This window comes from Mesitornis unicolor, unplaced genomic scaffold (genome assembly GCF_000695765.1).
Source record: "Mesitornis unicolor isolate BGI_N332 unplaced genomic scaffold, ASM69576v1 scaffold36459, whole genome shotgun sequence".
Lineage (NCBI taxonomy): Eukaryota > Metazoa > Chordata > Aves > Mesitornithiformes > Mesitornithidae > Mesitornis > Mesitornis unicolor.
This window is the reverse complement of record NW_010205852.1, coordinates 17806-30496: the sequence shown is the minus strand read 5'-3', so window position 1 is coordinate 30496 and position 12691 is coordinate 17806. Positions and strand designations below refer to the sequence as shown.

Below are 12691 nucleotides of genomic sequence, written 5' to 3'. Positions count from 1 at the left end.
CCGTGGCGCTTTGGCTCCTCATCAGGTGAGGTTCATCCAGTCCTTAGGACAGGTAGCCTTCCTTTGGGCCATTGAAGCTTTAAAATCTGGGTGTGGCCTCCTTCCCCTATGCCTTTTGGGTATGGGAATGGTCAACGCACTATAACCCTGCTGCAGAGGCAAGGTGTTGATTCTTGGTATGGTTTAGCGTGGGGTGCATGGGTGCTGCCTGCCACCTCCCCAGACCATCGGGTATCCTACAGACTCTGCTGCCATGCATGCCTGTGATGCATATGTGTTTTGGTGTGGTTTGAGTCAGTAACAGCAAAAACAACACACAGAAATCCCTTAGAAAGAAGAGTGTTGGTTCAAGGAGGCAGAGAGGAAATTATTCCAAGTGCTAGTTCAGAAGAGGAATGGTTCTTTATTGGCTTGTTTTGCTAAGTCTTTCCTCTATGGTATGCTGCTCTCAGCAGAAATACAGGAGTTGCTGTAGGAACAGTGCATTTTCTTATGAAAATGGTGCATTTTTAATGTGCAATTGCTGCGTTCTGTCAGTCATGGTTGCACAGGTGTTTAGGGCCTTTAAGGGGAGCTGGTGGAGAAGGGGGTGGTACTTTTTCAATACAGTAAGTTAAACTATTGAATACGGAAGTGTGGCAAACTGTTTTCCTCAGTCGAAGTAGTCTTAATGCTAGACTTAAGTTTGTTAAGGACACTTTAAAATTTCTCTTTATTTTGATACATGGAGTTGACATTAATGAAAAATAACCAACTATTTTAGTCATCTCACAGTTTGCAGTTACATAATGAAGTGAGTAAGTGAATTATGTGGCCATTTTCTTTGCTGATTTTAAGAATCAGCTGTTATTTAGCCCTCAGTATCGTTGCCTTCCACTCCACTAAGAAGAATACAGATACCTTACAACTCAAGGTGTTGTAGAAGTTGCCTTCACAAGCCAGTATAAGTTTTTTCCCTGTACATGTTATATAAGTACATTCTAGCCTAGCTGGTTCTTTCTACATAATCACAATTCTGTTTACTAAGCGCACACATTAAAACCCGCAGAGGACATTTTGTCTCAGGTTGATGCCAGGACCTTTTTGTAAATGTGTGTTTGTATGTCTGAGACCTCTGGTGTTACCTATAACAATATCTTGACTGTGTCTGAAAGATGTAGCTCTACACATTACTTTCTCTGTATTTAAAAGGTATAAAATTCCTGGTTTCTTTTGTTATCTGATTTTTGGTTGGGATCTGTGGGGCCTGATTGGTCAAGTGGCATCACATCTGTGTTTGGAGCCAATGTTGGAAACAGCTATTGTGTTTGGTAGACTGGTAAAAATGTTCTGCTAGTGTAGGTGTGTGCATTATTTAGACTTTTTTGAGTCAGTAATGCTATATTTTGCACAGGTGTATTTCAGAAATTGCAGATAGTTGTTGTGTTTGGACGATTTATGTTTTACATGCCTAATTCTTGATTATGTCACAACAGGCTACAATATGGAAGAACAACATAGCTGAAAGATAAATGAGCTGTTACTTGATAGTCGCAGATGGTCTGAATGTCTGTTGGTCCTATATGTTCTCAAATTGCTGGGCATGTCAATAAATCACGTGGACCTGGCAAATTGTGTGAATGTGAAACCACAAAAATGTTATTCTGGACTGGGGAGCTGTAGAGAGAGAGATTTCAATTTCTTCTGAAATTTAAGCATCACTGTTGACTTAAAAAGAAATTTGAGGAGCTGTTTTGGTCAAAATACACTTAACTCACCTGAAATTGCTGTTTAGCAATACCAGGTCATTCTTACTCTGTTTGCAGCTGATCCTTCCAACCTTGTAGACTTAAGGCTATTAACTTTGAAATTATTAATGATGGGCACTGTTTGGCTAGATAGCATGAAAATGGCTATAAGCGAATAATTGTTAAAGCATTTGTAGCCTATTAAAAACATTTCTTTCTTGTGTGGCGTGTAGAATGCATGCAATAGGGGTGATTGCCCGCTGTGTTTCTACTTGTGCACTGTTAGCTGTATGTATATGCAGGCGCTATGTATTTTTGTAGAGATCTACAGGAACAAGGTACTTGAATCCATCTGAATTGCACTTCTTCACAGTTTATATAAAAAAAACCATTTCAAGTAACTGCATTGAACAGTGGATTGCAGTGGGATCTGCCAGAACAGCAATGTTTGCTTGCTTTCTTGTTGCAGTCTGTAAGATGACAACAATAACTTCTTCAAGAGGAAACACAAAAGTGGTCAGTGCCAGAAGAACAGAATTGCATGATGTTTCAGCTATTATTCGCCTCTTCAGCCATTTTACAGAAGAAATTTTTGGAAGTGTTGATGTCATGTACCTTTTGTAAGTAACAGTATTTTAGGGACATTATATTACCTTTCTTGCAGGAAACTTCAACAAATTATGTTACATTAAAAAAGGCAGAGAACATTGTGAGTCTTTTCATGGTGTGGCATAATGACTTTTTAGAAAAAGGGATAGAAAATCTGCTGCCATCTCTTGTCTGTGTCACACATGCATGACTTGGTGTGAATGTGGATCACTGCTGCCAGTATGGTGGACAAGATTTGGCTCTGTACGAGCTTCCTTTTTTTAAAAGTTCAGAATAAATACTTTTGAGTGCTACCTTATGAAACCATCAGATTCCATTGTCTGCTCCATCTAACAGAATCCTTTTGCCTTTTGGAGAATGATAAAAGGGCAGGCAGTAGGGTTTTTATCACTGTGTGACTGTGACTGTTCTGCTTTTCCTGTGTATGTCTAAGTCATTTCCTTCTCTTCAGTTTCCCCTTAGCAAAAGGAATTGGTTTTTTGTTGCTTCTCTTTACTCTACCTTGGAAGACAGCCTCTATCTGCCATAAAATAGGTTTCAATGCACTTCTTTTCATGACCCCAAAATACCTAATATCCTCCATGTTTTCACATCTGGCAATGATGAGCAGTCCTGAGCAGAAATGGGTGGCTGTAGAAGTCTTCTGTCACCATATGTTTATCACTGGAGATAGCAATGAACCTTCTGAGCTTCATCTTTCTGCGCAGTGATGAAAAGCAGATAGACTGTGAAATGCTGATGGGTCACTGAGTTTTTTCCACTTGACTAAATTGCAAATGTCTTCGATACATCTATTTTCCCCCCCCCAAATAGCTGGTAAAAAGAAGCTTGTAAGGAAAAGGCAGCATTTAAGTCTTGCCTATCAATTTTGTAGCAATTGACAGTTTGAAAGATCATGTGAATTGTTATAATGTCAGAATACATTAAATATTTGGACTTGAAGCAATAATGTCAAGTTGGGATGTGGGTAATGAAGTTTTATTGAGGCCTGATCCTGGGAGCACTTTTGACCATGGTTAATTTTGCTATTCTAACAGGCTGTATTAGCAGTGAGTCACTTTTCTTTGTGCGGTTTCTTCAACTTCTGCACAATTAAATTGTTTTCACAGAGAAAAATCAAATCTTGCTTTGACACTCTGCAATGAGAAGAATGAGGTACTAGCTCATGCTGTCTTTTTGGACTATCCAAATTGGAATATTGTTGATCAATCCAAATGGGAATCATTCTTGCATGAAAACTACATTGACAATAAATGTACTGTAAGTAAATGGTATGATTTTAGTTGAGTTTTCATTTAACAATCAGGTATAAAAATATGCTTAGGCATCTCAAATCTATTCTGAGTAGATCTGAGACATTCAGGCTGAAGAAGGTGATAATCAGATTCTTTACTAAACCTTTGGGTGCTCAGAAATGGATGCTTCTGTGCTTTTTCCCCTACAGTAAGGGAAGGGAACTGTAAGGATGGCAGTTGGGGAACACAAGTCCTTTCTTTGCCAGACATAGGCAGAACGCGTCTGATGCATTGTGCTGGCACTGAGAGCAGTGTGAATCATAGCTGTCACCAGTATTTTTCATTCAGAAACCTGTGTGGCTTTGGTGTTAACTAACAGAACGTTTACCTGGAAGGTGGAGTCCTTGCTTTAAGGTACTTCTCATTTTAAGGGAACTGAAATCCTAGTTTTTCACCTTTTGGAATAAAGTTTTGCTATTTTACAGGACTGAATGCAGATTTAATGGCTTCAGAGAAAGAATTAGGGACAGGGAGTGTACCCCTGCTTGAAGAATGGTGACATGACACTGGGTGTCCATGCTGACAGGAGTGTCTTGGTTCTGGAGCAAGCTTGTTTGGTGCTAGTGGGGAGATTGCTGTGCTCTCTTCTGTGTGATGGCAGTTTTCGTACAGGCTCCTCGATCAAGTTGATGAATTACCCTTAGGAGTTATGGACTAGAAATAGGCACTTAGAAGCTCAAGATTCAAATGCTTCCTATCATTCAGTCCACCTAGGAACTAGATGCTATAGTTGTTGAGAAAAGATGGAAATCATTAACTATAAACACTCAAAAGGTAGGCAGCATATGCTAGAATAAGGTATTGGCAGTACTGAAATTATCTCTAGACAGTTTATTCATCAGTTTTTCAATGTTGTTCTGGGTGATGTTAAGCAATGGCTTGCAGAAAAACCGACAAATACAACAGTTGTATTTGAAAATGCTGTGTGCTGTTAAAAGAAACAAAATTATTACAGCCAAAGAAAAAAACCATGTAATTGTCTTGTAATCTGTTTTCTTTGTCACTTGAACAGTACTTTGTGTACAGGCATATTGCAGGCACAACCACTTCATTCACTGTGCAGCTGCAGCTGCTCCTGTTGGGTTATGCAGTGCTGGCAATTCTGCAAGCTCTTCCACAGGCACCCTGCTTGACAATATCTCCTGCAGCAAAGCTGCAGCTGACTTTGGAATGCAGGGCCATACAAAGAGAAAAGACAAAAAAGGAAAAAACCTTGAGCATGTTAGGAATTACTACTCATAAACAGGAGTGAAAAGTACTTTGGAAAATAGACAAGGAACAGAACTCTTCTTTTTCTTGAATGAAGATTATTTTCTAAAATACATATAGAAGGTTCAGTACATGTTTTGTGCTTTTGCACTGACAAAACAACTGAACCTATTCTGAGTTGCAACTAGACGAGATATTGTTAACTGCAGGTTAAATCCATGCAGATGTGCTTTACGAAATCGAGATCTTCTGAAAATAGAATTTCTTAAAAGTCTAGTTGACTTTTGCCTAGAGCACAGAAATTATAAGATATCTTAAAGGTCTAAATTAGGAATTGACTTGTGCAGAATTTAATTAGTGAAGATACTTTACAGGATTGCCTGGTGACAATCACTATTCAGAAACATGCCAAATCTTGCCTCCTGGGCCTCCTTTTTTTTTTTTTTTTTTAATTCTTCTTCCTTTTTCTTTTGCATTGAAAAAAACAAACAAACAAGACTGATTTTTAGAAATGGCTTTTGATGTTTATTCATGACAAAGCCTGTTGTCTTCGTGCTGTTTATATACTGCAACCTCTATTAAAATATTTTTTGCTCTAAAGTTGCTGAAATTTATGGGTGACTCTAGCCGTGACATTTTAGCTGATTATTAAGAAGACCTCGAGTTTTCCCACTTAAATTACTTTTTTGGAAATATTTCATTTACAGGTAGACCTTCATTGACTCAACACTTGAAATCAATATGCAAGAGAAAACAGTTGAATTAATAGCACCTTCCATTTCAGCATAAGGGTTTTCCTTTGCTAGAGTTATTCAGGTTAACTGGAGACATATAGGATGAAAACATCTTTTAGTCTGCCCTGTTTCTGCCTGGATATTTAAATGTGTCTAATGATGTAATCTTAAGACTTAGTAATTTGTCTTACTCCTTTTAAAGAAAACTCTTTTAGGAGCATGAGGAGTATGTCAGCTTTTGTGGGGTTTTTGGTTTTTCTAAACCTAGGAAAAATGTCTTTATCAGATTTAATGTTAATTAAATGTTATAAAAACTTCGTTGTTAATTGTTGTGGTTAAATTAAAATGTTGTTAGTGTGGAATTAATGCTGCTAAATATGAAATGATGTATGTATAGTGTAGTCAAACTATAGTAAGCTTGAGTGTAAATCAAAAATACTTCAGAAACTCAAATCATGCTATAAAAAAAGTTCTTTAATCCCATAACTTTATCCATACATGCTTTGAAGTTACTTATATATGTGAAACTACTAATTTTGAGTGCAGATCATATATACTGGAAATAAATGTATATATTAATACTTGGGTTTACTTAATAAGTATTAGCTGCATAGTGTTTAGATTTTCATTCTTCATTTTGTAGCCTTTGAACACATTGTTTATGCATCTTTTTGTGGCAGAAGAAGAATACGCAGCTGGATGTTCCCAAGAAATTTTTCGGTGAGTTCATACATATCTTTCTGTAGTGAAGCATATTCTCTCTCCTGCCATGATTTGGAGAGGTTATGGAATTTAAAAATGCCTTAAGGTGATCACTGGATCAAAATCAAATATATCTCTAAACTGTTTCAAAAGATAATAAAACACATCCTTGTATTAATCAAATATGCACTGTTGGCTTTGAAACGAGGCTGTTACAGTTACAAGTGTGCTTCCCAAACAGTGTTAAGGTTTAGCTGTATCTTTGCTGTCATTTTCCACAGAAATAGTACTGCAGTGGCAAGGCAGATTGATTTTTTCTTCTTACTAAATGTCCACTTGTAAAAATCAAAGTGCGTGATTGAGCAGAAAACTTAAAAAACTGTAGGTGTTTCTGGAATATACTTGTTCCTGGATAATCTATTGATAGTTTGTTAGCTACAAATTGTATGGTAGGGCTGCAGATGATACAGTAACACTAGCACAATGTATTACTGCATTAGCTCAGTACTCAAATATAACCATTGCTCAGGTTATTTGGTACAGTTTAGACTCTGCTTACATAAACTGAGTGAATAGCACTTGGTGCTGTTGCTGTTGAATTTACAGTTTGTCATGTCAAACCAGGTCAGAGATCTGCCAGCAGAGATCTGGCACCTTTAATTTTTCACCACTGGGGAACTGATATAAAAAGGATTTCCTTTGAAATCTAAGGATTAGGAAATTAAGAGAGAAATAAGGTAGGGGAGAAAAAAACTAGTAAAAAAAATCTCCACATGAATTTAATATGATTTGTCATGAATAAAATGTTTTAATTTTTGAGCCATGTGGATTCATGAAGGAAGATTAGAGACATTAGAGAAAAGACTTTATATATGAAAAGACTAGCTGATGTATCTGGCTGATGGGTGTAATGATGAAGGACTGAATACAGTTATGTTATTTGTCCAGGAGAGCTTTTATCACAGTACCAGAACTGCAGTTTATACTTTTCTTCATACCAGCTGATGAGAATTTAGGTAAGAATTTAATACTATTTTATTCTTAAAATAATGAGAACATATGCACTGTGTTGGTAGAGTTTTTTGTGTGTTGGTTTTTGTTTGTTTGTTTGTTTGTAAATACTGAAAACAGTTATCATTTTCTAAACATGCAGAAAACACAATCTTAAAGTATCCTCTAATGGACATACCTTGTAAAAGAGGTTCATGTGGCTGTATGTTCACTCCAGCAGTCTATCCATTTCCTGCAGTCTTCAAATTTGCCAGAAACAGATAGGACTTCAAACAGGAGTGAAGATCTCGGAAATCAATTCCTGCAAGCTTTGTGAAGATTTCTGGCTGCATAGAGCCAAGAGTTTGAAATCAGTTCTTGTACTTCGAGAGACAATGACTAATAGGGTACTTGGCACGTAGAGACACACACACACACACATATATATATGCACACACATACGTAAATTCATGCATGTCAGCCAGGCATTGTGCCTATACATCAGAACCAGTCACATCAGGTACTTTCTCTTATTTAGCTAAGTGAGTACAAGATGTGGAGAGGACACTTTGGCAAGGTTTAGAAGGGATGCTAGAGACATGGAGGGAAACTAGGATTATTTCTTGTAGAGCAGAGGTACAAAGATGGAGCAGGCGGATCTCAATCAGAGAACAGCACTGACTTGGAATTTCAGTCTTGAATTCAGAATAATAAACCAAGCATCTAAAAACCTCTGTAGTGGTGTGTCAGCTACAGAAAACAGTACCTCAATAATGGCTTTTGTCAAACCTACCCTAGCAACAAATGTCAGCTTTCCTTCAGCTTAATGAATCCTGACAAAGACTCTCCAGTGGCATATAGCATGGGTTATAAGACTAGTATTTCTATAGGGATTTGATCCTATCAACTTCTGATTGCTTTGAGGCACTGGATTAATTAGCAAATTAATTAAACAATTAACAAAATAATCTAGTAACAATGCCTTCACATGTTTATACTACTGTCATTTCAGCTTCATTGCTTAACTTAAAAGACTTAGAGCATTATGCCATCTGCGGTTTAAGTTCAAAACTCCATTTTCAGCAGTTTTACTGATAATGTAAAAGCTTACATAATAAAGTTTCTCTGTTTCTTGTGACAAATTTTTGTCATTCACAGAGCCAGACGTAGGAAGTGTCTTCAAAAGGATGATGACTGCTCCAGGTTCAGTAGTGGATACACAGTTTACCTTGCTTGTGTGCCCAAGGCATTTGTATCACCCTCAGCTGTATGTTCGCCAAGCAAGGTAATGCAGTTTCTCCCTTCTAGGAACTGATCTGTCTGGGTTAATGTGAAGAATTTTCTTTCTTGGTTTACAGCATCAGTATCTTTGTTAAACTGATAATCAAGTAGTTCTATAATTACACTGTTTTTATTCTCCTTCATCACAAGATCAATTGTATTTTTTGTAAAATTAGATTGCTATCTAGAAAGGATAAAATTTTTGTTGGGGATACTTAGTCTGTGAATCTGCTGGCTGAATTGCATTGCTGCATGTTTTAGTGAGTGCTTGGTCTCTTGGAGCATCTTCCAACTTGCTTTTAATTTTCTCTTGTTATGTCATATTCTGACCAGTTGAGTAAACTCTGAATAGGAAGGCCTGTTATCTAAAAGAATTAAATATTAGCAGATAACCTTTAGTTCCAGTAGTCCTTTAGACATGGAGAGTGATCCTCTTTCACCTTATGTAAAGTTTTTCTGTGCATAAGCACTTCTGTTTGCTCTCGCCTCCTCAGTGTTGCTGAGAGTTTCCTTCCATCATATAATCTGTTCTAGTGGATGCAATTTGGAGCAAAGACTTTATGATATGCTCACACAGTGTGCCTTTAACACAGCTTTGCTTTTCTTTTAGGATTCAAGTTACAAATGGCATTTGAAAAATTAGACTCTGAATGATTTTTTTAATTTCCTATTTGCTCAGCTACCTGCAGTGTACACCAGGCAGAGATGCAGGTCTCTCTCCCAGCCTTACCTATTGAAGTTTGCCTGCATATTGACTATTACCACTCCATTTTTTCTTGCCATTTGAATTCTGCTGCCTACGCTAAATCAGAGCATTCTGTGCTTGTGCCAGCATTGTGTACAGTAAATGAGAAGTGCAAGGTTTTGTGTTTTCCTGTGTAAATTGCTGGATCATACATGCTGTCATTTCTGTGTAGATGCTTCTCTGTAGTCTGGTTGAAATGTAACTAGTATCTGCTGCATTTTGGCTCATTTGTTTTCCTCTTCACAGTGGGAAGAGTGGGTGTAGGGTAATGTTTTATGAGGTAATAATGTTGTTTGATTCTGATTCACTCTGGAATTGCTTTTGTTCATTCTAAACATGTGTTGCTGTGTGGTTATGTAGCAGGATTACAATAAAATTCGGATTTCTGGTTCTTATAGTGGAAACTGGAGTTTAGGGACCAGCACATCCTTGGGACACTGTATCATATGATACTGATGTGTGTGTGGGTCTGTATGCAGCAGTGCTAATGCAGCATTAGGCATTTCTGCCTGGTAAATCCACGCCTGTTTGTTTATGGGTCAATTCATGCTGACATCTCGGACTGGATTCTGACAGAAGCCTGTCTCTCTGAGAGGTGTTTTATATATACTTAATTTTACCAAATAGGCCTGAAACAAATTTACAGGTTGTGCTCTTTATCCTATAGGTTTAGTCAATGTTTGCAATATCCTGTCACTTGACTTCTGAGCATTTTAAGAAAAAGGACTGAGGCCTGACCTTGACCACTCCACACCATCCTGCTATAGGTCTGGATATTTCAACAAGTTACAAAGTTGTCTGCACTTGATCTACATTTTTTAGGCTTTTTATGTGTATTTCCTTTGAGGTGTTTACTGTCTGTCAGTATGTGAATGAACCTTTATACTGAGAAGTTATCAGTAGGTGAATTAATTCCTGAAGACTTAAAGTTCTTCCCTGTGTCGTGATTCCAACTATTATGTTTGTTTTTTATTTAATTTAAATCATATTCTTTCTTTTGATGGCCACTGGATATTGTCAGTAGAAATATTTTTGACACAACTGGAAATGTCACATAGGCCAATATTCCACAGAAGAAATACCATCTTGCCTGAGATTTCTCTGGTTTATTATAAATAATAAAAATTATTTACTTTAGTTTGCTTGGTTTTTTCTTTGTTATTAGAGAACTAAGCAGGAAGCTGGTTTTTGTTTGTTTCTTTTTTGTTTGTTTTGGTTTTGTTGTTTTGTTTTATTTTTCTCTTAAATTACACAGTATCTGATGATTTATCTGATGATATTCATACTTAATATTGTCTATCAGTAGATTCTCTGAGTAAGCTAAATTATGTTTGCAGGAGATGCTCTGCCTTTCCTTTCCCTCTGTATTCACCTTTGTACTTCACTGGCATCCATAGTAACGTTCAGAAGGAGCCCTTCTGAGACTTATCTATGAAAGTTGTCCCCAGCCACCTGCCTAGCAACATGTTCTGGGTCAATGATAGGAGATTAGGGTAATCTGTTCCCTCTTCTCTTGCTTATGGGAGGGCGCTGGGGGGAAGAAGCTGTAAACTGATACTTTGTTTAACCATTAATTTTGAAGTTATTCTCCATCTGACCTTTATAATGTGAAATAAATCTGCACTGTGCCAGAACACAGTCCACTAAGCTTTTATATTTAATTTTCTTGCTGATATCTCATAATTAGATCCTGTCATCCTTGGGTTTGTACCATTTTTATATTAACAATCTATTGTGCTTTGTTGTTTTTTCTTTTAAAGACTATGGTGCTCATAGAGGATTGCAGAAATCAGAAACAGTTCTGTTCCTACATGTTATAATGTGCAGGGAGATGAGTGGGCTCGTGTGAAGCCCCACTGACTGTCCCTAGGTCAGCCTCTGTACCGCGCACCGGCAGAATTGCTGTCCGTGTCTCGATGCGTGGCCTTGTGTCATGATGTGTTTCACAGACCAGAACGCTGTAAGGGACTTGGAGCAGTCAGCAAAACATCCAGTTTGGGGATGGTGCGTGTATATTATCTACCTCAGTCAAACATCAGGCTTCAATTAGAGTACAGTCTCATTCCTTTACTCCTAAATTAGTTTGGTTTGTTTGAGGTTTCATAATGCATTATCAGATTTGCTATGCTAATTAATTGTCTTGAAGTAGTGAAGTACTGATAATAGAAAACCTTACCGTCTTATTTCCCTTAAGATGCTGCCTGTGAAGAAGAGGAAGACTAATATTTTGGTTTGAGATATAAAGAATGTGAAGTACTATAAATTTTTACAGGGTTTTGTTGTTCTTGGAACTTCATTTTAGTTGCATCTTTTGAATTAATTCTACAGACAAGTAATTGATGGTGTGTTGTTTTTTCCATATATTTTTTCCTTTTGGTAATAATTTATTGCAAGGAAGATTCTCCCTTAAACAGTGAAAAAGAATGAAAAGGTGTGGCGCTTGGCAACTTGTCCTCTCTGGCAGCCATTTTTGGTTTTGAGTGGGCAGTCACGATATTCATCTCTACTGGTTTCTCAAGCTGGCTTTCTTAACTTAAAACGTGTATGAAATAATCTGGTGACTGGCCTTCAGGAGAATAATTAAATTATTTAAAACTCCTGGTGGATCGAGTAGTACTGTGACTTGGGACATCCTGAAGGTGACAAGTTAAGCATTTATTCACCCTGCTAAGGTGGCCATTAGGAAGGCACATGCAGGGGACACTCACCACGGGGTGCAGCGGCTCCATTGCCACTCATCTCGCTAGGCTGGCCTTGCCAGAGACGTTGGGGTGGAGGTGCTCAACACCTGCTCTCCCGGCAGTGCTGAGCAGTGGGAGCAGCACCAGTAAGAGGAGAGCTTTCAGACAGATGGCCCGAGAATAAAAAAGCCGAAACAACGTCAAAATAAAAGTGGTCACCAGCCCCTGGTAGAAAGGGAATCTTACTCAGAAGGTCATGCTCATTCGGGTGTGCAGGAGCCGCAAGAACCATCTACATACCATCTAAGTTGTACTTCAGCTTTATGCTACAGTTGGTCAGTATATGGAAACTCAGATCACATTTGATAAAATTAGTAAGACTTTTTTTTTATGGTGCAGTTGTGTTAACTTTAAGACTTCTTCCAAATCCAGAAATATATAAAGAGTGGAAATGAGAAACAGCTTATTTTGTTTTTTTCTGAATTGCTGCATATGCAGAACTCGGATTTCCAAATTGTAGGCACAAGTATTCAGACAGGAGCACTTGAGCAGCAGGAGCCTGAAGCAAAACGCGAGTTTCTCCTCTCTGCAGCCCGGGCGCGGAATGCGGGGGGCGGCGGCCCTGCCCGGCGGCCGCTGGGGGGCAGCAGAGACCCGCCGGCGGTCCGGACCTGGAGCCTGCGGGCCTGTGCATCCGCCGTTGATCTGCAGACGTTTA

General features: G+C 38.1%; 1 protein-coding gene across 1 annotated transcript in view; it reads left to right on the top strand.

The window, feature by feature from the left end:
* Nucleotides 1-2204: 2204 nt before the first annotated feature.
* The window catches only part of LOC104546225 (uncharacterized protein C20orf26-like), a 25896-nt gene continuing 15409 nt past the window's right edge, over nucleotides 2205-12691 (top strand). The window contains exons 1-5 of the mRNA XM_010191562.1: nucleotides 2205-2347; nucleotides 3446-3596; nucleotides 6218-6294; nucleotides 7225-7292; nucleotides 8425-8551. Coding sequence (XP_010189864.1) covers nucleotides 2205-2347; nucleotides 3446-3596; nucleotides 6218-6294; nucleotides 7225-7292; nucleotides 8425-8551 — 566 coding nt within the window. The remainder of the gene's footprint in view (nucleotides 2348-3445; nucleotides 3597-6217; nucleotides 6295-7224; nucleotides 7293-8424; nucleotides 8552-12691) is intronic.